At 38.9% G+C, this 24,342-nt stretch overlaps 1 protein-coding gene across 6 annotated transcripts in view; it reads left to right on the top strand.

The window, feature by feature from the left end:
• Positions 1-24,342, top strand: part of apba1a (amyloid beta (A4) precursor protein-binding, family A, member 1a) — a 357,632-nt gene that overhangs the window by 314,786 nt on the left and 18,504 nt on the right. For 5 of the 6 annotated variants that reach the window (XM_051927780.1, XM_051927781.1, XM_028802334.2 and 2 more), the window contains 5 exons: positions 3,795-3,899; positions 5,092-5,131; positions 13,112-13,257; positions 17,685-17,717; positions 23,267-23,353. In XM_051927780.1, coding sequence (XP_051783740.1) covers positions 3,795-3,899; positions 5,092-5,131; positions 13,112-13,257; positions 17,685-17,717; positions 23,267-23,353 — 411 coding nt within the window. The remainder of the gene's footprint in view (positions 1-3,794; positions 3,900-5,091; positions 5,132-13,111; positions 13,258-17,684; positions 17,718-23,266; positions 23,354-24,342) is intronic. The other variant, XM_051927782.1, reaches the window with a different exon arrangement.

Raw genomic sequence — 24,342 nt, 5'->3', positions numbered from 1 at the left:
CTGTTAGGGGTGCTTCTTGTATTGATCAGCAGGGTCTCCTAGCTTTTTCTAGTGTCATGGTCGTCATGTTTAATCCTCGGTGAGCCCCGTGAATGCAGGGTTTTCTTCAAGCCAGTTTTATTAATGAATCATTTTACCTCTAATTGATCTTATTATTTAATTAGCTGGATGTTTATGTCTCTTCTCTTATTATACTTTCAAAACCAAGCACACAGTAATATATACAATACATTCATAACAGAATGAATATTACCTGTGTTTCTGTCATAACACTTAACTCTCTTTTGTCATTCTCCTATTTCCCTATCATTTTCCTATTAATTCACCTTTTCTGACCCCTTAATTGTATCCAAATACTGTAATGATGGTTAACGCAAATGCTAGAAAGACCACTGCTGCCCACTAATGTGACCAGCCGTGAATCGCAGCCTAAATAACCAGAACACCTGCAGACGTGCAATGCAAATCAAAGCAAGTTAGAGTACAGACCCTTTGCTTCGTTTCTTGACCTTGACATCTCACTTCTCTGTATTGGATTTTGTTGAGTGTATCCCTGGCTCTTTACGGCTATCTCTGATGATTTTGTACTGCCTCCAGGTTTTCTCACTAGCATAGAGGGAACTATAAGGTGCTTCTAAAGAAACATCGGCAGTAGGACCCCCTACCTGTTTCTTTGACGGTGTGTTGGATTTAAGTCTAAGGCCTTTTCCCTTTGACTTTGTCAAGTTAATTCCTGTTAAGCTATCTATTTCATCATGATTTTAATATTTACTCTATTTTTTGTATTTTGGCTCCTTCACCCTGCGAGATTATATCAGTAACTAGCAGTACTACCTGTCTAAGACAGAGTGAAATCTAAGTAATCAATGTAGACCTCAGCGTTATTCGATTGGAATGAGTTTTGGAGTGCATGCAGTAATAAAATGCCTTGCATTTTTTTTCAATCCAACAGATGGTGCATCACAGACAATTGCAGTAATAAAATGCATTACTACAAACATGTGAGATGTGCCATCTGTTGGAATGACCAATGCAGTGCATGTGCCAATGCTATGCTGTTTGGTATGGGGATTTGTAAAAAACAGTGTTTTGTTTGTGATGCATCAACTGTTGGAGTGACATGTGCAATGCATTTTATTACTACAAATGTTTGTGATGTGCCATTTGTTGAAATGACAGAGACATAACAATAGGACAGACACTTGTCCTTTTATTAAAGTGGATATTTTGCACCTTTTAATTCTCCATAAATTTATGTGAATTTTTTTTTGGAAGTGAGCCTATTATGGTCCCCTCTATGAAAAAAAGAAAAATAAATTACTGTTCTTGTGATCTGATTTGTTTCAAGAGCAATAGGATTGGAACAATTTCAGAATTGTACAAAGAGCCAGATCAGTTGAGATTTTCATCATTTGTGTGTACCACGGACACACATACACACTGATGAATACGCACAAATGGAAATCATTACAGAAAAGGACACATACTGTAAATCCAAAATGTGATCACATGACAACACTGTACTAAGCCTGAACAAAGTGATAAACAGGCAGCTGCTTAATAAGCCATGTTCTCGTATTTGTTTCTTAAATAAACTGCTGTCTAATTTGTGTCCCTCACGCTGTTGCCAGCATCTCAGAATGATTTCCGATGCTTGTTTATATGCCCGTGCTTTGTATTCCATTTGGATGGTCTTTCATTATCTCTGACTGCTGCATTTAACACTCACAGTTAAGTTTTAGTGTGAGCCCATTTAGCATCTCGAGATACCTCAACATGAATTTTAAGATATCTTGAAATTAAAAATGGAGATCTGATAAAACGTCTATTTCAAGGTATCTTAAATACATTCACTTTATCTCAGATACACTTTCAGGGCATCTTAAAATGACATGCGGGTCACTTTCAGATATCAGAAACTCCCCAGCACTTTGAGATATCTGAAATTACAAGAGAACAATGACACCCTTTGCGATTCCTTTGTTTTCAAAAGGACTTTCAGTCAATTCAGAATGTCTTGGAAATACTTTTGAGACATCTTTGAATTGCACAGGTAGTTATTTTAAGATATCCAGCAATGCATTTGAAAAATCACAAAGATAACGGTTATTTTTATGCTATGAAACGAGTTTGCGTTACATTTTTTCTGACTTTGCAGTTATGTTTTTCTGAGATTTTCATACACGATTTAAGTTTTGTATGTTTGTAGACTTCAGTTTTGATAATAGTTTTAATGTAGAAATTTAATTAAATAAGCATTATTAGTATCTGTTTCCAACGACACTATATTGAACAGATGCTGCCATTTGTTGAGCGGTTCCACACAGCGTGAGATTACAGATATATCCCTTGGGACTTAGTGTAAAATATCTTTTGTTTAGTTTTTCCTGCTTGACATTTCACTTCCACTGAGGGTTTTGTTTTTGCTCTGACGATGGTGCCTTTTGATTCCCTGGTATCAGACTGTGCCCCTTCGTCTAGTCCCATTGATTCCAAAAAAATCTTGACAGTTTCAAATACCAGCAGAATAACTTCAAAATCATTCCAAGTGTAATCGTAATATCTTAAAATATGTTTCAGATATTCACTCTTGTTTGAAGTATCTGAATACATTTTAAATATTTCAAATTAATTTCTTAATATCTTAAAATCAGTTCAAAATATTTTAAATGTATTGCAGTGGTGCTAAATTGGTGTCATTTAATTCTCTGTATATTGACTTATTTTATAACTGGGAGTGATGGCCTCTATTTGAAGAAGAGCAGCACGTGAGAAATAAATAATGAATTGCTAAGACATTTAAAGTCATTGTCAGAGGGAAGGGATCTCACTCTTGGTCTTAGTAGACAGAATCTGATGTTTCCATCCTAATAAATAATTGAGAGGAAGACAAATGAGAACTAGTCCATGAAGATGCGGTATACCAGGTCCTTGCTCTAAATAATAGTGGACAAGTGGGAAAGCTGATGTGGCTGAAATAGCTCAGCTGGGAGAGCAGAAGACTGAAGATCTAAGGGTCCCTTGTTTGATCCCGGGTTTCAGCAAGCAGCTGTTTTAACATTGAACTTTAGTTGTCCCAGTTGAATGTTGCAATTGAGAATATGGTACTGGAAAGGGAGGTTCCTGAATGTTCACACTCCCTCTTCTCCCAGCATACAGAAATCTCCACTTACAGCTTTGAGTGGAACCAGTCTGCCTTCAGCTGTAGAGACAGAATGAGCTAGCAATGGAAGTCGTGTGTCACAGTTGGTAAGGAAAGCAGTGCAGAGTCGCCTTGAGTAAAGGCGTCCGCCAGATAAGTGAAGAGACTGTGCACCTCTCTCTTCAGATTCTAGTGGCACAGCAATTTGACCAACCTTGTAGCCAACTGGCCAGCAGAGCAGCCACCCTACAAGTCTTCTCATCGGTAAATTCTTGAGTTTAGCAGTACAAACATTTTATTAGTCATCTTATTTACAATTCCTCCAGGATGTAAAGGTTTGGGTCAGAAAGGTCAACATGTCTGTTTTAAATTAGTGCTTCTTGTAGTTGATGTCTTTTAAATTATCATTCAAGTCTTACACTACTCAGCAATGAACTGCAGGGTTTCAAAGCATTTTTCAGCTCTCTTGACCTCTCCTTTTGGTGTCACATAAACAGTAACAATGCCTACTGTAGTTGATGTAACACGTACAGTAAATACCTGACATGCAGATTTTCAAGTTCTGCCTAAGAGTGCTCCTAATTCAGCAGTTGTGTGCGTATTTCATTTGACTTTAATATTTCTTACCTTTTTGTTTTCTCTTCATTTTCAGTCTCCAGGTTCTGGTTCAGCATCCCCTCAGGGAGCAGAGTCATCCTCCATTAGGCAACATCTGCATGATGGCAGTGAAAGTTCAGAGTCATCTGCTAACAAAGAGGTGGGGATGCCTTCTAAATGGCTTGTCACTGAAACACATTAAACTCTTTTATCAAATCTTTTACAATGATCAAGTCCAAATAAAATTGTATCATTTTTGTACAGAGTGGATAAAAAATGTTATTAAATTCATCTACGGAAAAGTTTACAAGTAAAGGACTGAGATTGTTATACAGATCGTCACTGTGCACTGTAGACGTGACAATAAATGAAAGTTTACCCTGCTTCTAGTTAATTATAGACTTTATAAACGGCATAATCCGATGTTCCTGTAAATCTAACCAGTTTTATAATCTGTTAGTCCAGATGGGGTGGCATTGTACTTTTTTTTTTAAACATCGATCAATCAACTTTTAAACCAGCTTAATGTTAATCAGGGTTGTCAATCTGATCCTGCAGTATTAGATGCAAGGCAGGAGCCAGCACTGGGTGGGGTGCCAGGCCATCGGGGGGGCGCTGCCATATACTTTACACCCACACTTACTCGTAATGGGCCGATTCAGTGTTAAAATATTAGTTTCTTAGATATGCTTCTGTGTCTTTAATTATCTAATCAGTTTTTGTTTTAGTGACATTTTGGTGGTTGTTCATATTTTATTTTCCTGTGTCTTCCTCTCCCATTGCCTGTCTATATTCCACATATCCATTGTTGCTCACTAAATTTACACAGACAGTCAGTCGGTCAGTCATTTTCTAACCCACTATATCCTAACTACAGGGTCACGGGGGTCTGCTGGAGCCAATCCCAGCCAGCACAGGGTGCAAGGCAGGAAACAAACCCCGGGCAGGGTGCCAGCCCACCACATTTACAAAGACAGGAGAACAGTGAATGGTCTTTTAGGTTTAACTTCTACCCTGGCAATGGAATCTTATTGTCATTTTTCATTTTACAGCTGGGTAATAAAAGTCAAATGGACGTTCAGAGAGTTGGGAGCAAGAAGGCTTTGTTATTTGGAGATAATTAACATTTAGCTGAGTCTTGCCATTTTGAGTAACTGGCATCTGCTACTGGCCATAAATCGAGTCCCACTGGCTTGCTGAATGACCAGCACCACTGACCTGATCGTGAAGGTTGCACAGCCGACTTAATCCCTTCTCTGCCTTACTGATGAGCTCTCCAGCGACGAGCGTCTCAGTCATATTTGTGTTTTGGTAATTGTTTCTTTTTTTTTTCTTCTTTGTCTTACATGCAGTCAAGGAAAAGTTTGGCTTCGTTTCCGACTTATGTTGAAGGTAAGACGATGTCTTCTCGACGTCTAAACAGTGAGCAGTGACTTTCTGTTTTTATCTGTGCTTGTTTGGTTTTGGAAGAAAAGTACCCGGCTATCGAATGAAATGGAAAGCATTTCAATCTGTAATATCCCTTTAAGTTCTTATTTTAGATTCTTATTTAAATATTAACTTGCTACATTTCTTTGCAGTGTCTTTTCACCTGAAATTGCACCTGTAGGAGGTGACACAGCTCCATGAAGTGAACTTCTAAACTTCAGACAGACACCGTGTTACAAACAAATATTACAAATCTACGTAACTCTAAAAAACGAGCACAAAGGGACGCGCAACCTCCCTGAAAACTGAAAAGATTTTCTGATTTTTGCTGTCTTTCCATTGGCAACTGCCAGCTCACCTCACAATGCTGCTGCCATGGCGCACATTGGGCCTTCCGCCATAAAGTGCATCTTCAGCAAAACTACATCGTGTAATAAGAGATTGTGATACAAAATATTATGACATTAAATATTTAAGCATTATCTGAAAACATTATATTTACAGTACATGTTTACATTTTGAAATCCCCCTTTTTTAATTTTCCTTTCCAAATTGTCATATTTGGTCATAAATGTTTAAGACTACACTATTAATTATACAGTACAGAACATTTTTGTACATTTTCCTCCATAGTGTTGTCACTGCGTACGTATCCGGTGCGGAAAATGACGGCCTGACAAATTTGGCAGGTGACTGCATTGTTTGACTACAAGCTTTAGAAAGCAACATACTGTACGTGACAAAAAAAAAAATTGCATTTAGTCCGCATTTCAAGCTAAACAAGAGCTCTGTGGACACAACATTCTGGTTTCTAAAACCGTGGATCATTATGGGAGGAAGGAAGGTTCAAACAATCTCTGCCATGTTCCAAGCCAACTCCCTCTTGGATTTCATCACTCTTCTACAAATTTACTTGGTTTTTTTGAATTTTTGTTCTTGTAATATATGTTGTAGTACAAATATTTTTCAATAATGAAGTAATAATTACACTCTTGCACTTAAAAATCGGTGTACTATATAGATTTAGGGGTGCTGAAGCCATCTCTGAAAATCCAAGATATTGGATTCATTTGAAAAGACTGTTTTGAAAGAGTAAGTTATGTTTGTTTTATGGCGTAAGTATTTTTCATGTATAATTTAAGCTGAAAAAATGTCAGCCTTCCTGGTTCTTAATGTTAGCTGAGGTGGAAACAGCCAAAATTCAGGTATTTGCTACACATTTTTTGCTCTCAATGACTACTTTTTTTTATCTTTTCTTAATCCTTCTATATAACCAGGAATTTATATTTTGAAAGATTTTTATTATCCAGAAGAGAGGAATTGTTGTTTAATTGTTTTTTACTGAAATAAGTTAGGCTGGGTTGATTCATGCACTGTTCTGACTGGGTAACAGGTAAGCAAACGGTAAAAGAATGGACAACCATTCAAATACAGTACCTCAAGTAGATGTTCCCTTGCATTAGCATGGACCTCAAAACCTGGGAGCTTTTCATGGATGCAAACTTTGAATCCAAGCTGTACAAAGCTGAAAAAGAGAGCTTGGGAGGCATTTGAATGTGTGCGTCACTATTTTCATGGGAATGCAAAAGTGGAAAACTACGAGGAACCAGCTGAGGAACTTTTCTTTCTAGCTAGCACTTGGGCATGACATGTCTTTAAAAATCCATTTCCTACATTGTCATTTGGATTTATACATGGGAACATGGGAGTAGTTTCTAATGAAAGTGGGGGAGAGGTTCCACTCAAATGGATAGATGATAGAATAGAAACTGGAGTGAAGGTACATCTGCTGGTCATTCCACAATGAAACACCTTTAGGGGATTAGAAGAGGAAAAAATCTAGCGAGTGTGAGTAATAATTACATTTTAAATAATTGTATGTATCATTTATTATTCTTTTTAGGTCTAAATAATTATTTTTTTTAAATTCTTAAAATATATTATGTTTTTAGTCTATAATAAAGTTTTTTTTTTTTGTTTTTTTTTTTAAACTTCATCTGTCAAAAACTGGATGTGATTGAGCCATTCTGTTATTGTTGGATTCAGCACCCTCAGATCTATAAAGAACACTTACAATTTTTGTCAGGAGTGAAAATATTCTCTTTTTTGCGGAATAATGCATTTTGGTTAAGCTTTAATTTTTGTTTGTGTATGAGATTTAATCAGAAGCCAGTCTATTTTGATGATGGTTCAGCTTCATTATCTTTTCAACATTCAAATTTTTAGATTATTTTTGAAAAAATATATTTGGGACATTAATAAAGTAATATGCTTAATAATCCCTTCCTTTTAAAGTCCCTTTATTTCAAAGATCCCAGGGTATGGTATGAAAAGACCTTTCACTTAATATTTCAGAAAAGAAGTGGAATGCAGCCTGCATAGAATACGCTCTAGCATTAGATGTGTAAAGCATTCAATTATTCAACTTAAAATCTTTTATCAAGTGTATTTATCTCGTTTAAAATTGTCAAACATCAGCTTCTTCCTAGAGACAAACATGCCCACAGAGGTTTCCGCAGGAACACTCTGGGAAACTCTAAAGGCCTTCTTAAGAGGATAGATTATTTCATTTGTTTCCCACAGAAATAAATTAGAAACCAAGAAAGTGTCAGAGCTAAGAAGTGAAATTACTAGAATAGATGAAGAACAAGCCAGGCGTCCAAGCGAAGCCCTCCACAGGAAAAGGCAGGCCCTGCATACAGAACTTAACATCTTAACAACTAAAGAAACTGAACAACTTATTTATAAGTCTAGACAGCATTACTATGAAAACAGAGAAAAAGCTAATAAGCTTTTAGCTCAACAAATTCACAAACAAGAAGTTCGCAATGCAATACAGTAATCCCTCGCTATATCGCGCTTCGCCTTTCGCGGCTTCACTCCATCGCGGATTTTATATGTAAGCATATTTAAATATATATCGCGGATTTTTCACTGCTTCGCGGGTTTCTGCGGACATTGGGTCTTTTAATTTCTGGTACATGCTTCCTCAGTTGGTTTGCCCAGTTGATTTCATACAAGGGACGCTATTGGCAGATGGCTGAGAAGCTACCCAACTTACTTTCTCTCTCTCTCTCTTGCGCTGACGTAGGGGGTGTGAGCAAGGGGGCTGTTCGCACACCTAGACTATACGGACGCTCGTCTAAAAATGCTGAAAGATTATCTTCACGTTGCTATCTTTTGTGCAGCTGCAGCTGCTTCCTGAAACGACATGCTGAACAGTGCTTCGCATACTTAAAAGCACGAAGGGCACGTATTGATTTTTTTTATCTGTCTCTCTCTATCTCTCTCTCTCTCTGCTCCTGACGGAGGGGGTGTGAGCTGCCGCCTTCAACAGCTTTGTGCCGTGGTGCTTCGCATACTTAAAAGCCAAACAGACATATTGATTTGTTTGCTCCTTTGAAGAGGAAGATATGTTTGCATTCTTTTAATTGTGAGACTGAACTGTCATCTCTGTCTTGTCATGGAGCACAGTTTAAACTTTTCAAAAAGAGACAAATGTTTGTTTGCAGTGTTTGAATAACGTTCCTGTCTCTCTACAACCTCCTGTGTTTCTGCGCAAATCTGTGACCCAAGCATGACAATATAAAAATAACCATATAAACATATGGTTTCTACTTCGCGGATTTTCTTATTTCGCGGGTGGCTCTGGAACGCAACCCCCGCGATGGAGGAGGGATTACTGTACTAGTAGTTACCAACACGAATGGAGAAGAAATTATAGACCATAAAAATATAATGCACACATTTAGAGATTATTATAAATCCTTATATTCTACTGAGCTCAAAGAAGACAACACACAATCTAATGCATTTCTGGATACATTACAGACACCACAAATAGATGCTTTAAGTGCTGAGGAATTGGATAAACCTCTAACGCTAACAGAATTACTAGATGCTATAAAGTCACTACAAAGTGGGAAATCAGCAGGCCCTGATGGCTACCCCATAGAATTTTATAAGAAATTCTCCACTCAGCTAGCTCCCCTCTTATTGGCAACATTTACATAAGCTAGAGACAACCAAATACTACCTCAAACATTTCAGCAAGCATTAATCACCGTCTTTCCTAAACAGAATAAGGACTTGTTACAATGTGCATCAGACAGACCAATTTCACTCCTGAATAATGATGTTAAGATACTCTCTAAAATTCTAGCTAGAAGGATGGAGAAAGTGCTGCCCTCTGTAATATCACAGGATCAAACTGGATTTATTAAAGGCCGACATCTATCTTCCAATCTCTGACGCTTGTTTAATGTTATATATTCACCAGCAAAATCAAACACCCCAGAGATATTACTATCATTAGATGCAGAAAAAGCATTTGATATGGTTGAATGGAACTACCTTTTCACTGCATTGGAGAAATTTGGGTTTGGCCCGAATACCAATCCAGGAGCTTCAGTTTGTATTAATAACATTTGCTCAGACTACTTTAAGGTAGAACGTGGCAAGGATGTCCCTTGTCACCACTGCTGTTTGCAATCGCCATTAAACCACTGGCGGTTCACTGCCGAAATTCTTATCAGATAAAGGGGCTTGTCAGAGAAGGACTGGAACAGAAAATTTCTCTATATGCAGATGATATGGTCTTGTATATATCAGACCCAGAAAACACTGTCCCTGCAGTTCTAACAGCACTAACAGAATTTCAAAAGATATCTGGTCTTAAAATTAATCTGAATAAAAGTATACTCTTTCCAGTGAATTCACAAGCATATAATATTAGATTAGACACCCTACCTTTTACCATAGCAGATCAGTTTAAATACCTAGGGGTAAATATCACAAGTAAACATAAAGCTCTTTATCAACAAAATTTTGCCGTCTGTATGGAAAAAATTAAGCAAGACTTGCATAGATGGTCAACCCTTCATCTCACTCTAGCCGGAAGAATTAACATTGTTAAGATGAATATCCTTCCTAAACTTCTTTTTTTATTTCAAAACATTCCAATATATATCAATAAATCGTTTTTTAAGCAATTAGATTCAACAATATCCTCATTCATTTGGAACTTAAAACACCCACGAATCCGAAGAGCAACCCTACAAAGACCTCAGGCAGAAGGTGGCATGGCTTTACCTAATTTTCAGTTTTATTACTGGGCAGCAAACATACAAGCCATAAAAACCTGGACACAAATAAATGAACATACACAGGCTTGATCCGCAATAGAAGTAAAATCCTGTAGTACTTCTTTATACTCCCTACTCTGCTCTCCAATAAATGCAAGTTATGGCAAATATACTAATAACCCAATTGTGCTTTACTCACTCAGAATATGGAACCAACTTAGAAAGCATTTTAAGATGGAAAATCTTTTATCTGTGGCACCACTGCAAGAGAACCACCTCTTTCAACCCTCGCAAACATATCTAGTTTTTAATACCTGGAAAAGTTTTGGGATTAAAATGCTCAGAGATCTTTATATAGACAACATATTTGCATCTTTTGAACAATTACGTTCAAAATTCAACCTCCCAGCTACACATTTCTTTTACTATCTTCAAATTACAAATTTTGTTAAACAGAAATTGCCTGATTTTCCTCACCTCGCACCCTCCACAATGCTGGAAAAAATACTGCCCAATTTCGAGGAATTAAACACCATTTCTGCATTATATAAAATCCTATTAGAGTCCCTACCTTTCAAAGATCCAAGAGGATATTGGGAAGAAGATCTCTTAATCAATATATCAGAAAAGGAGTGGAAGGTAGCAAAGCAGAGAATTCACTTGAGCTCCATATGCGCAAAGCATAGAATTATTCAACTATAAATTATATATCAAGCCCATCTGTCTTGCTTAAAACTGTCCAAAATGTTTCCAGGGCAAGATCCAACCTGTGAACGCTGCAACCAAGCTCCTGCCTCACTGGGTCACATGTTCTGGGTCTGCACCAAATTAACATAATTTTGGACAAAAATTTTTAAGTGCCTTTCAGACAGCCTTGGGGTCACAATTCCTCCTAACCCATTAACAGCTGTGTTCGGTGTTCTTCCAGACGGACTTGAAGTGGAGAAGGACAAGCAAACGGTGATTGCATTCACTACACTTTTGGCACGCAGACTTATTCTGTTAAATTGGAAGAATCCTAATTCTCCTCTGATAAGTCAGTGGGAAACCGATGTTTTATATTATTTGAAATTGGAAAAAATCTAATTCTCAGTTAGAGGATCTGTACAAAATTTTTTCAAAACCTGGCAGGATCTAATCAATATTATTTTAGAATAAGAGAAATAACTATTATTGCATTTAACTCCCTTCTCCATCTCTTATTTACATAGATATTTATTTCTCCCTTTCTTTTGCTTATTGTTGTCTTATTAAAAAGCCCTAAGCAATTCTGCTTTAGCTAAGCTCTCCTTCTCAGGGGTGGGGTTTGATTTGTCTTCAATTTGTTTGGTTATAAATTGGTCTATTTATATGGAATGATTGGAATAAAAATTAATAAAATATAAAAAAAAAATAATAATAAAATTGTCAAAAATGTTTCCAGGGCAAGATCCAACCTGTGAACATTGCAATCGAGCTCCAGCCTCATTGGGCCACATGTTCTGGAAGTGCACCAAATTAACATCATTCTGGACCAAAATCTTTAAATGCCTTTCAGACAGCCTGGGTGCCACAAACCTTCCTAACCCACTAACAGCTGTGATTGGTGGACTCTCCCCGATGGGTTTAAAGTGGAGAAGGACAAACAAACTGTGATTCCCTTTACTACACTACTGGGACGTAGACTTATCTTGCTCAATTAGAAGAATCCCACTCCTCCTTTTAAGTCAGTGGGTAACTGATGTATTATATTATTTGAAATTGGAAAAAATCAAATTCTCACTTAGAGGATCTGTACACAACTTTTTAAAAATAAGGCAGGATCTAATCAATAACATTTTAGAATAAGCTTCTATATTGGTGAAAAGGATACTCTTCCTGGGGCGGCACGGTGGCGCAGTGGTAGCACTGCTGCCTCGCAGTTAGGAGACCCAGGTTTACTTCCCGGGTCCTCCCTGCATGGAGTTTGCATGTTCTCCCCGTGTCTGCGTGGGTTTCCTCCATGCGCTCCAGTTTCCTCCCACAGTCCAAAGACATGTAGGTTAGGTGTATTGGCGATTCTACTGTAAATTGGCACTGGTGTGTGCTTGGTGTGTGGGTGTGTTTGTGTGTGTCCTGCGGTGGGTTGGCACCCTGCCCGGGACTGGTTCGTGCCTTGTGCCCTGTGTTGGCTGGGATTGGCTCCAGCAGACCCCCGTGACCCTGTGTTGGCTGGGATTGGCTCCAGCAGACCCCCGTGACCCTGTTCGGATTCAGCGGGTTGGGAAATGGATGGATGGATACTCTTCCTTCCTTGCTGCTTTTAAATATCTGCTCTGGTTGTTGGCTCTCCTCTCTTTCTCTTGGGTCGGGGTTGAATTTGGTTTGATAAGTTTGACTCGATTGTATGGAATGTTATTTGCTTCAAATTAAAATGAATAAAAATACATTAAAAAATGCTTAGTACTTAGATATGAATGTTTAGAGAATTAAAAATGAAATAAGGACTCTATTTTTCTGTCACTTGATTACTTAATTAGTAAATGCATACTAATTAATTCTTATCTAATATTTTTGGTATGTAATTTTTTAAATATTCTTTTGAATTGTTTCTTATTTGTTTTTCTTTTCTTTTTTTGTCATTTATGAAGACTTTGAGCTACATCCTTTGTATGAAAATGTGCTATAGAAGTAAACATTGTTATACAAGTTTATTTCACTGTCGGTTCTTGTGCCATTGATATGGTGTTATAAGCTGCTGAAGACACATTTGTTGTCTTATTTTTACTGTAATGCTAATAAATGTCTTAAGGATGTAGAATTAGAAAATGGTCCTGAAACGTTCTTAAAAAATAAATTCTTTGTTTTTGATCATTTTGAAATAATATTTCATGTTGTGTAGTTCCTGGACCTTGCGACCCTGAAGACCTTATTGATGGCATCATCTTTGCCGCCAACTACCTTGGTTCAACGCAGCTGCTGTCAGACAAAACTCCTTCCAAGAATGTTCGGATGATGCAGGCTCAGGAAGCCGTCAGCAGAATCAAGGTGATAAAACATTTTGGCTGTCTTCAGCTCCAGCTTTAGTTTCATTTTCACGCGGTGACTGAATGAGGCTTTGACGTGATGAACAGAGTGAGGGATCTAGGCAAACAGCTTTCTAATCCACAGATTCGTTTTGGCAAAGGCTGTCTGCTAAATCACAAAGTGGACAATTGAAGAGTGTGTTGTGTTTCGGTTGTTTCCTATTAATCAAAACCACATGTGCATTTTCCCTTAAATTTAAACTATACGTTACAAGTTTACTTCTCTTAAATGATATGTCTAAACAATTTATCCTGTAACATGAAACTTTCACAGGGTTATTTTCATTTTTTGTAGTTTTTCCTTCTCCCCCCAGTTGAATCTTTTTCCCAACTCTACTTCCAACTTTAAGACTCCATCATGCTTCAGCCATATGGAAGCTTAACCCCCCCTTACTGGTCCCACTGCCATCCAGACTCCAGTATCTTGTCCAGAGCCAGAATTTACTGAACACAATCACCAAGCTCTGACTCCTGCCGAGTCTGTGCCCCAAACCCTCAGGGTCTGATATTGTCAAGTTTCTGGTGCTCCTGGAACAACATGGGGCTTATCATTCTAGGACACCTGAAAGTCCTGTGATGGGGAGGCAGCATTAAGAAGAAAGACGCCTCACGCCTGGACAAACTGGTGAGGAAGGCAGGCTCTATTGTTGGCATGGAGCTGGACAGTTTGACATCTGTGGCAGAGCGACGGGTGTTCAGCAGGCTCCTGTCAATTATGGAGAATCCACTGCATCCACTAAATAGTGTCATCTCCAGACAGAAGAGCAGCTTCAGCGACAGACTGCTGTCACTGTCCTGCTCCACTGACAGACTGAGAAGATCGTTCCTCCCCAAAACTATGCGACTCTTCAATTCCACCCGGAGGGGTAAACGTTAACATTATACAAAGTTACTGTCTGCTTTTACCTACATTATTATCAATCTTTAATTTAATATTGTTTTTTGTATCAGTAAGGTGCTGCTGGAATATGTGAATTTCCCCTTGGGATTAATAAAGTATCTATCTATCTATCTATCTATCTATCTATCTATCTATCTATCTATCTATCTATCTATCTATCTATCTATCTATCTATCTATCTATCTAAGTCAGTCTGTGACATAAAGCAGGGAATCTTTTTTAATAATATGAGGTGAGACACAAAAATAACCGGATTGGTAAAAAATTATTTATTGATGAATTACAGCATTCTGTCACCTTCTATATACTCCCCTCCTGATCTCTACACCGCTCCATACGTATCTTCCATTGATTGAAACAGTGCTGGAAGTCTTCTTGCTTGAGTCTCTTCAACAGGCTTGTCGTTTTTGTCTTCACTTTATCCATTGAAGAAAAATGTGTTCCTTTCAGGTCACTTTTGATTATCGGGAACAAGTAAAAAATCACAGGGAGCTAAATCGGGCGAATAATAAGGATAATCGAGGACAGGAATGTTTTTGTCAGTTAAAAACTGCTTTATGGAAAAAAAGAAAATTTGTGAGAAATTTGATGTTGATTTGCTGCTCGATTTTTTCACCTGACATTATCATGTCAACTCGTGTAGCCATTATTGTGCAAATACTGACTGGGCTCTTCACAGGATATACGTAGCCGGTCGGCGGTTTGAGAGGGCGTATAGGAGGGGATATAGCTTTATGATTCATGTCCGGCCGACCTCCAGACGGTTTTCCAGGAAAGCCCTAAGCCCAGTCCAGTTGTTTTTGTGTCCTACCTCGTACAGTGACTTTTTTGTTCCAAGCTCAGAGGATTTTTCATGTAGAAGAAGTATAAATTTCTTATCCTCTGAGTTCCAGAATGTACAGGATTTTTCATACCCTTCTTATTTCATGATGTCAGAGGCTAAATTTAAAGTTGAAGGTGAACGAATGTCCCTGAAGAACAAGGTTTATGCAGTCTGAGTGACTGTATCTGATCCATTTCAACAAGGAGTGACAAAGTCTGCCTCTCCCAGTCAGGGAGGGTATGCTGCCCCCAGTAATTAGACAGGAGAGTATTGAGCAGTTCGCTGCTTTGAATGGGCAGCCTAACCCCAGATAGTCACCACTGGCTGCCACCTGACAGCTAGGAGGTCATTTACATTTACATTTACGCCTTTATCTAAAGGGACTTACAACATTTGATATACAATTGGTTACATTTCTTTTCTCTTGCCAAATGGAGCACAGGCAGGTGTAGTGACTTGCTCAGGGTTACACAGTGTCAATGGTGGGACTTGAACCCACAACCTCAGAGTTTGAAGTTGAAAGCCTTAACCAGTATGCCATACTGTCTGCCCAGCAGCCCTTTGCCAGCCCTACTTGGCCACACTCACTTCCTTTCTGGTTGTTGCCCTTATGGGACAGCAAGTGGACATACAGGCCCACCACCCACTAGTGGCACTAGGGTGCCATGAGCAGGACCTCTCCTGCTGTTAGTATAGTTGTCAGTCTTCTCTTCAAATGCTATTTTCATGCCAGTCACTCACGTCACTTGAATATTGGGACGATTTTGAGGAGAACACAACCCTAAGCCCAACAAAGGTCATCAGTCCCACTAACCCAATTTTTCCAGAAAGTGGCTTTTGAGGGTCCCAAACACACTGCTGTCTACCACTAACTGGTAGTTTATTTCATGTATCTGTGGTTCTCTTGTGTCAAGAACAACCTTCGCAGCTGCCCACTGCAGCGCGTGTTGCCAATGCCAATAAAGTGATCAGAAATCCTCAGCTGCTTGTTTGGGCATTTAGAAAGCATTAAGATCTTCGAAAAGCTGTCATTTAATTCTTGGCAGCTTAAGCCTCCCAGTTAGTGGCTCACTTTGTGTCCTATCCACTAAATGAATTTATTTTTTAACTTGCCTGCTGCTGTTCAGCCTCCATTGCTCCTAGGCAGCCTTTGAAATTCTGACATATGAAAACCAAAGACGGCTGTCATTGTATTTGGAAACAAAGGAACGCGCTCAGAGCATTTTGTGTATTTGAAAATATCTCAAAGAGCTGCGTCGTCTCCCATTTTTAGGATTATACATAACTGACAAACAAAACGCAATCCGGTTATTTCAGTAGCCATGGGGCTTCTGTTTAGCATCGTCCCAGCAATGTGGGCTGGAGACTGGAATTGTTTGAATTTTTCACCCAAAACAATGTGGTGGGAGGCAAGTTAATGTGTGCGTGTTGATAATTGCCATTTAGATGAACACCTCCGATGGGAAAAGAATGTAAATCGTCCTGAAAATCGAGCTATTCATGTTTTAGTTTTCTTCTCTCCTTAGTACAGTGCACTGCTATTTAGGAAGGGTTTACAATGCAAATGGCCACCTGAGTGAACTGCTGCTGAGGCAGAGCAGACTAAAGTTTGTAAGCTGAGTCTTATGGCGCTGGCAGTCTGCTCAACTTACAGCACCTTGGCAGAGAAAGAGTAGGATGAAGCCGCCTGATCAAGGAGCGATGACGTGCACAAGATACAGTATTTACAGATATGTATTTACATATTGTATACACATTTACAGAACGGAATATGCACTAAATAGCTAACATCCATTTTTTAGTATGCTGAGGCTTTTATGTAAAGTGTGGAGAAAGAAGCTGCTTTGTGAATAGAATTCATAAATATAGAAGTACACGAAAGTCAACTGTTGCGTTGTTGAGCTTGCATGGCTGACTGACGGGGTCTTCATCTGTGGACTCAAATGGCTATTTTTGGAAGACCAGTGAGTGATGATTAAGAGCTAACATTGATGTAAATAACAAATTTGTTTAATTTAGACACCCTTATGACACCTCTTATCGAATGTGCTATTTCATTAATGTGCATTTTATAATTAATGGTTAAACAACGACTAGTGCAGTTTTATATAGTGAAGTGTTGGGTTGACCTAAGATAAATACAACATCTCCCCCTGCTGGACTGAATGTGGTACTTGCTACATTTCTTGTTTGCCGAGCTCTGCATTTTCTGTGTTTGTGGATGGGCAAGTCATTTTTTCATTGTTTTGCAAATAAATGCACAGACTCTCATAAATATGTAATTTGTGTTAAAAATGCAAAAACACTTTGAATACCATGACATGTATTTCAATGATTGTTGCCGATTTTTCTTGTCTTTTCAAAACAAAGAATACTGCAGAGTTTCTTACCACCTTCCAGTCAGATAGTTTGTGCCTCCTGAAAGCCCATGCATGGCTTCTTCTTTTTCTTCTTCTTTTCGTAGACTTTTATGTGTTAGTAGGTTGTCTTGTTTTTTGCTTCTTTTCTCTCCTATTCAGACTCACAGCCGGATCCTGTCACATCCTTGTCAAGCCTAAGGCTATGGCAGCGCGTCCTTCTGTGCCCCCACCTGGTGTGACATAGATTGCTTTGTTTGGCTCTCGTCTAACCATTCTCCTGTCTCTGTTTATTCCATGCTATGCAGATGGCGCAGAAATTAGCCAAAAGCAGGAAGAAGGTGCGGTACAAACCTTATCAGCTTTTGTTTTGCTACTTAGTGCTTCTGTGTATCTTCTGAGCTCCCCCGGGCTGCATACATTCTGAATCCAGCAAATATGTTTTTTCCACTGCCTCATCTAAATATAAAAAAAACATTGCTATCAAGTAATATGATAAAGTAGACCAACTCCAGTAAAATAATAATATTGAGACACTAAATAGATCCAAAAAAATGTTTACTCCTAAATATCACACATGATCATGGCCTGAAAAGCCTTTGTATCGTCAAAGGCTGTCATTAACGGGTCCGCAAATCCTCTATTGGCCTCAAGTCACAATAAAAGGCCTTCCGAGATCTGCTTTCCCAGCCTTCGATGGATGACAAGAGCACATGGTTTCTGCTCACCACAAGTGTGCCCACTACCCTCATGCAGACCCTGTGGCTGTATTGCTCATTTGGCGCTCTTGGTGGAAACCAAACCATTAGAGGCCTGTATGTGACTTGAGCCCAGCAGTACGATGGACCCAATGAAAATCAGAAAACATTACATTCCAATTAAAATAACAGTAAGTACATAAGGCATATATAGTTATCGTACATTAAACATCATAGTTATTATCATCTGTCTTCTGAAATGATTCATCTGTTTGCTTATAACCCTTTGAAACTGAAGGATGAAAAGGGCTCTGAAAAAGCTGGATGCAGAATTGCAGTTTTGGTTTTGTGTTGTATCATTTGGACAGTTGTTTTTGTTTTTCTGAAAGTAGTAATGTCTTCACACTAACTTTTTGCACCATGTCTTTTGAGCTTTTAATTAAAACAAACACCTGCAGACGATGGTGGTACGCATGCTATGCACGTGTCACATGAGATTAGATAAAGGCAAATACCGGTCTTTAGGTTCCTTCTTCAGCAAAGGTCTTGTGATGTTATGGTTTATCATTTTTAGATGATTATTCATTTAGTAAAGCATGTAAAACATCTTCATCAATTTGCAAAGGAAAGTCAAACTGTATCTGCATTTTCTTGTTTTTCTGTAATGCTGCCGAATTACAGCTGATATCCCATGTGGTTCAGAGGTCACTGCTGAGTTGTTCACTTCTAATTGTCTTCTAGAGATGACCACAAATTCCCCAACTTGTTTAAAAAATATCACTGCCCTTGGAAATAGGAAGAGATTTGAGTTAATTATAAATTCATTTTCAGTCATTGGCCACTACATTACATTTTAACTGCAAGAATAAAAAAGTGACCTCCCATTAACGTACTCTTTTAAATTTGTGACCTTTCACCTCACTACCTTTGCATCAGGATTCCCTTCCCTCTGCCTGCGGTACGTTTCATAGGCACTGTGTACACATTCACCTGCTAAACACGGCTCTTTGTTGATCGGAGACCCGCATGGGCACACTCTACAATACTCTACATGGGTTTTACCAGAGAAAGGAGCGTTCACTTTATAGAGTTATTGATAGTGGGAACTACCAACAAGCTGATTTCTAATAGTTTCTGCTGGACTCATCCTAAGTTGGATGTAAGGTGGGGGACTTGATGTGGATGAGTTAGAAACCAAAAGCCATAACATACATTACTAATCCATACATGTAGGCCAGTGGTCTGCGGAATCACTCCTGGGGGTCCTTAGTGGCTGCAGGTCTTTGTTCCATCCCAATTTCTTAAGAAGTCAGTTTTGCTATTGAAGCTGCAGAGAAAGCCCCTGGGTAGGTTTGGATCAAGAGGGCCGATCTGTGGGTGAATGCTGCTGGGACACAAGCTGGTGTCTGATTAACCCTGGCAGGGTCGCCTTGGAGAGTGTCTGGTGTCGAAAGACCCGATGACCCCCGTTACATCACTGATGATGTGCATGTTTATCTATCTTAACTACTCAAGCAACATTTAAATGCTTCATCGTGTTTGTCTTGCTTGTCTCCCCCCATGTTTATTTTAGCCTTAAACCGGTGCATTCCCTAGTTGTGACTGTGCCTTATTAGCAATAAGATACAAATGACAAAGGAACCAGCAGTTCTCCATCTAACTTGTTGCTATTGATACCTTTGTGTATTCATCATGAACTCTCTGGTTTAATAAAATATTTGGAAGGAAACTGAAAAGGTAAAAGTGAAGGACTGAGAATTACACATCAGCTTCACGCTACAAATGATTTGCTTGATTTCCTTGGAAATGAAAAAGTCTACAATATAAAAAAGACCTGACAAGGCAGAATGAAAACACTAACAGGCCATAAAATGGAGTAAAATGTGTTACTGGCAAGGAGTGGTTTCTAATTTAGCATTTATACTTGAACAAGTACCTGCAGCCACCATAATCTTCCAGGACTGACTTTGCAGGCCCCTGAAATAGGCCATCAGTACATCCATCCATCCATTATCCAACCCGTTATATCCTAACTACAGGGTCACGGGGGTCTGCTGAAGCCAATCCCAGCCAACACAGGGCGCAAGGCAGGAAACAAATCACGGGCAGGGCGCCAGCTCACCGCAGGGCACACACACCCCCACACACCAAGCACACACCAGGGCCAATTTAGAATCGCCAATCCACCTAACCTACATGTCTTTGGACTGTGGGAGAAAACCGGAGCGCCCGGAGGAAACCCATGCAGACATGGAGAGAACATACAAACTCCACGCAGGGAGGACCCGGGAACCGAACCCGGGTCTCCTCACAGCGAGGCAGCAGCACTACCCACTGCACCACCGTGCTGCCCCTGTCAGTACATATGAATATAAATTTTACAATCATAAGGTGATCATTCAGTCCAGGTTGTCCTTCATTTCATCCAAGTACTTCTTTTTAAACAACAGAGCTTTAGGTAAGGAAAGAGTGGGATGTATTAGGTATTTCTGTTTTAATTATAAGCGAAATCCAAAAAAGTGGTCAGACAGGCAAGTTCTCTTTCATCAAAAGGATGTTTTCAATAAAACAAACAGGCAAAAACGAATCAAGAGTCCTTTAACAGACAGGGGATCAAAAACAAAGTAGAGTTTTAATAACTCGACAAGGTGAGATTTTTGTGCTTGTAATTCAAAGTCTTTGAAGAAAAAACAGAACCAGCACTAAACAATTTGTGATCTGATTTTACATAAAACCCCCATACCATGTCATTCATACTGTACATGCACTGATGGTGTATGATGTTATATATAACCAGTAATGGTGCACTGGGCGATAACGTGCAGTGAATACACTTGACTTGAGTTTTCATCTTCTTTCTCTGTACTTTTAGCCTTTGTTTGCTCAGAGGTTGATGCGTTTGCTGCTTCCTGAGCAGCGCTTCTCTTCTCCACCCTAGCAGCCCGCTTCTTCTCTTCTTTCGTTGGCATCTTTTCGCGTTAAAACTGATTAAGTCAGTGTTTGTGTTGCAATTACTTAGTATGTTTTCTTTCATTTTTCACTTAAGCTGACACTTAAGTGTTCAATCTACCTCAAGAATGATTTAAGATATGAAGAGGTAGAGGAAGTGACAGCGAAGGTGGTAGGGATGAGAATGGTGCCTGTACACATGCGCCGCCCCGCTGCCGAGAGTTGATTCTACAATAAAATAAAAATAAAAAGAGGAATAACCTTGGAGTCAATCATCACCCCAAAAGCGGACAGTAGACGTCACGTAGTATATGTGTACCAAATTTCAGGTTAATAGCTCCAACGGTTTGCGAGCTACAGGTGATTTAAAATCCTGGACAGACAAACAAACAGCCACGGTAGCGTATTATATAAGAAGATAAGGTGTCTGAAAGTGGTCATTTACACCTTTTTCCACTCCACTAATTGTGTTTGGATACAATTAAAAAACAAACTCCATAGAAAAAGCGAATTAAAAAGAAAATCAGTGTAGAATAGCATTTAATATTATGGCAAAAAATCTCAGTTTGTTATAAAGTTAAGGTCTACAACTTTTCTGAATGCAAACCAAAAGAAGGAAAAAGGTTTACAGTGCCATGCGGTTTGCAGTGCTAATGCATGTATTCAGACACTGGGGGTGTTGCTGCAGCCCCTCCTCATTTCTTTTTATTAGGCCTTGTAATGTCACACCCGCCTAAGCGCATTTGGGACAGCAGAAGTGCACTGTGGATCAGCCTGGCACTGTCTGACTTTAGACTATGGGGGCAGTTTGTGTACCCAGCGAAATTTCACTTAAGCGTGAGCCCATGCGCTTCACCTCATCTCCTCTTGCACATTACACTATAATTAAGAATCATCTGATTCCACTGTTCATAGACAATGTGGGAAGAAAAGCAGAGTTTTGTGTTTGAGAGACAAATGTAATTGGAGCAATATAATAAACATGACAAGATTGAGAACACTACTTAAAAAATAAAATTCTTAATATTCTCTCACACCCACCTAATGCACATATTATTCACAGTTTTAAGAAATCTCCCGCCACATACAGAGTAGACATCTTGTGGGAAGATTTCATGGAATTTACTCCTTCAACAGACCGAACCCCCCCCTAAATGTAAGTCACAGAAATGAGACATTCCTGCACTGTATTTAAAATACATACACCTGGTCATCATTATTGTTATTATTATTATTATTATTAGCAGTAGTGGTAGTCACAGGTACAGAGTACACTGAAATTATTACTTGCATGTGCTCATCAGCTTGTCGCCACTCTCTGGCCCCCTGATTACCTTGAAGCTCCTGTCTTTGTTACCTGAAAAATCTCAGAGAAATAGAATTAAGTGAGAACTGGAGATTGTCTCAATGAGGGGTTACTTCATCCATTATTAAAAGTTAAAATGGCTCACTGATGATCCACATGGTGTGAATAAGGACCTGCTACCACGGGGGGCCTAGGACTGAACGTGAAAGCCCCAGCAGTGGGGTGGGGTAGGACAGGGTACTGTAGAGTCGGAGCATAACATCCCTTAGTTGATATCCAGCAGTTTTTAAACAATAATGTAAGGTCATTGGATTTTTCACAAAGTCAATAAAATTGAATGCCATTACTTGCATATAAACTGTTTTATAAGAAGTTATGCTTTTACTCACCTAGTGTTTCTAATTTCTTTTAACTCTCATGCTTAAAGCATTGGCATCTCTCGAAGTACTTCCTGTAAGCACCAAAGAGCCAGGTCATTTAAATTTTTTGTAACATCTGTATTGTAACTTTTAAATAAATCCTCTTGAAGAGAAGAAGCTCTCGTGTGATGAATGAGACAAACAAATCACCAACAGGCACATCACACACAATAAGAAGTACAGTATACCTTCTCTCAGTTTGTGCAGCACGGCAATTTCACATCAAAAAAAAAAAAAAAAAACTTTTTTCAAATCATTTACATATAAAGTTAAAATGCAAGAAATTACTGATACATTTTGACTTGCCCTCTTGGCCAAATGTAAAGTTTTCTGTCCATTGCCGCAGTAAAATGTGAATTACACAGAAGGGACCTAAAATGAAAATCCGTTTCTTTTGCCTTTAGTCTTTGTTTGGTGTCGCTCTTGCTAACCTTTGCTCTGAAAGCCTAACTTGAAAATGTGTGTTCTCAGCTTTGGCCTTTTCTGAATCATTTAAATGAACACGCTTTTGTTTGCAGGCTCCTGAAGGTGAATCGCAGCCCATGACTGAAGTGGACCTTTTCATTTCGACTCAGAGAATCAAAGTTCTCAATGCAGATTCCCAGGTACGGCGGCATTGTGCTCTACACGCCTGGTGATGACTGTCACGCTAGTCTTGCTTTTCAAAGATAAGAAAAGCTGACACACCACCTGGAGGTAGTTGTGGTTTTCCAACTGAGTAACTACTATAATTTCTTTTCAAATCATATTTATTTAGATGCCAAGTTGAACTTACCTTTGTTTTGCACTAAAAACAATGCATTGATGATTTAAGGATTTTCCCAGCAGGCCACAGTACAAGGAGATGATGAGCTTACACGCTTCTGCGGTGTCAGCTCCTTCATTATTTAAGTATGTTAGCCTTTAGCAAAGCTCAAGTGAGTCACTAAAATGTGTCTGACATCATTAATGATAATGTATTATTTAAATAAAACATAATCAATACTTTCATTCTCCATTTGAGTTGAGCGTTGCAGAGGGAATTACATTGAAAGCAACCTTGGTAAGTCAAGTAGAAGCACTATGAACACGTTTTATGGGTGTAAATGAAAGTCAATATACCATATTAGCAACATACAACAGAAAAGAGAGAGTACAAGAGCACGGCATGTGGGCTGTGGTAACGTCAGAACAACGGGCATAGCTGACTCAGGATTCGGAGCAATGCTATGAGTTTGTTAATAATAATAATAATGCATTTTATTTATAGGGCACTTTACGTTAGCAGTAAATCTCAAAGTGCAACATAAAAAGTTTAAACAAAGGCAAAGCAAGATAAAAACAGAGGTGAAACAACAATAATTATAGCATTGTTGTTAATAAGCTTTCCTAAATAGAAAAGTCTTTAGCTGTTTTTTAAAAACAGCCCACAATCTGCGGTGTTCTCAGGCTCTCTGGTAGGGAATTCCAGAGCTGTGGAGCAGCAGCTGTAAAGGCTCGGTCACCCATTGTATGAAGTTTGGTCACAGGGGGGCGAAGGTGATAGGTTTTGGAAAATGGAGGTTTCTTGCAGTGGATTGAAATATAAGGAGTTCTTTAAGATATTGTGGAGCAT

This window comes from Erpetoichthys calabaricus, chromosome 5, assembly GCF_900747795.2.
Source record: "Erpetoichthys calabaricus chromosome 5, fErpCal1.3, whole genome shotgun sequence".
NCBI lineage: Eukaryota > Metazoa > Chordata > Cladistia > Polypteriformes > Polypteridae > Erpetoichthys > Erpetoichthys calabaricus.
Note: the sequence above shows the minus strand (reverse complement) of the source record. Positions and strands in the feature narration are given on the sequence as shown.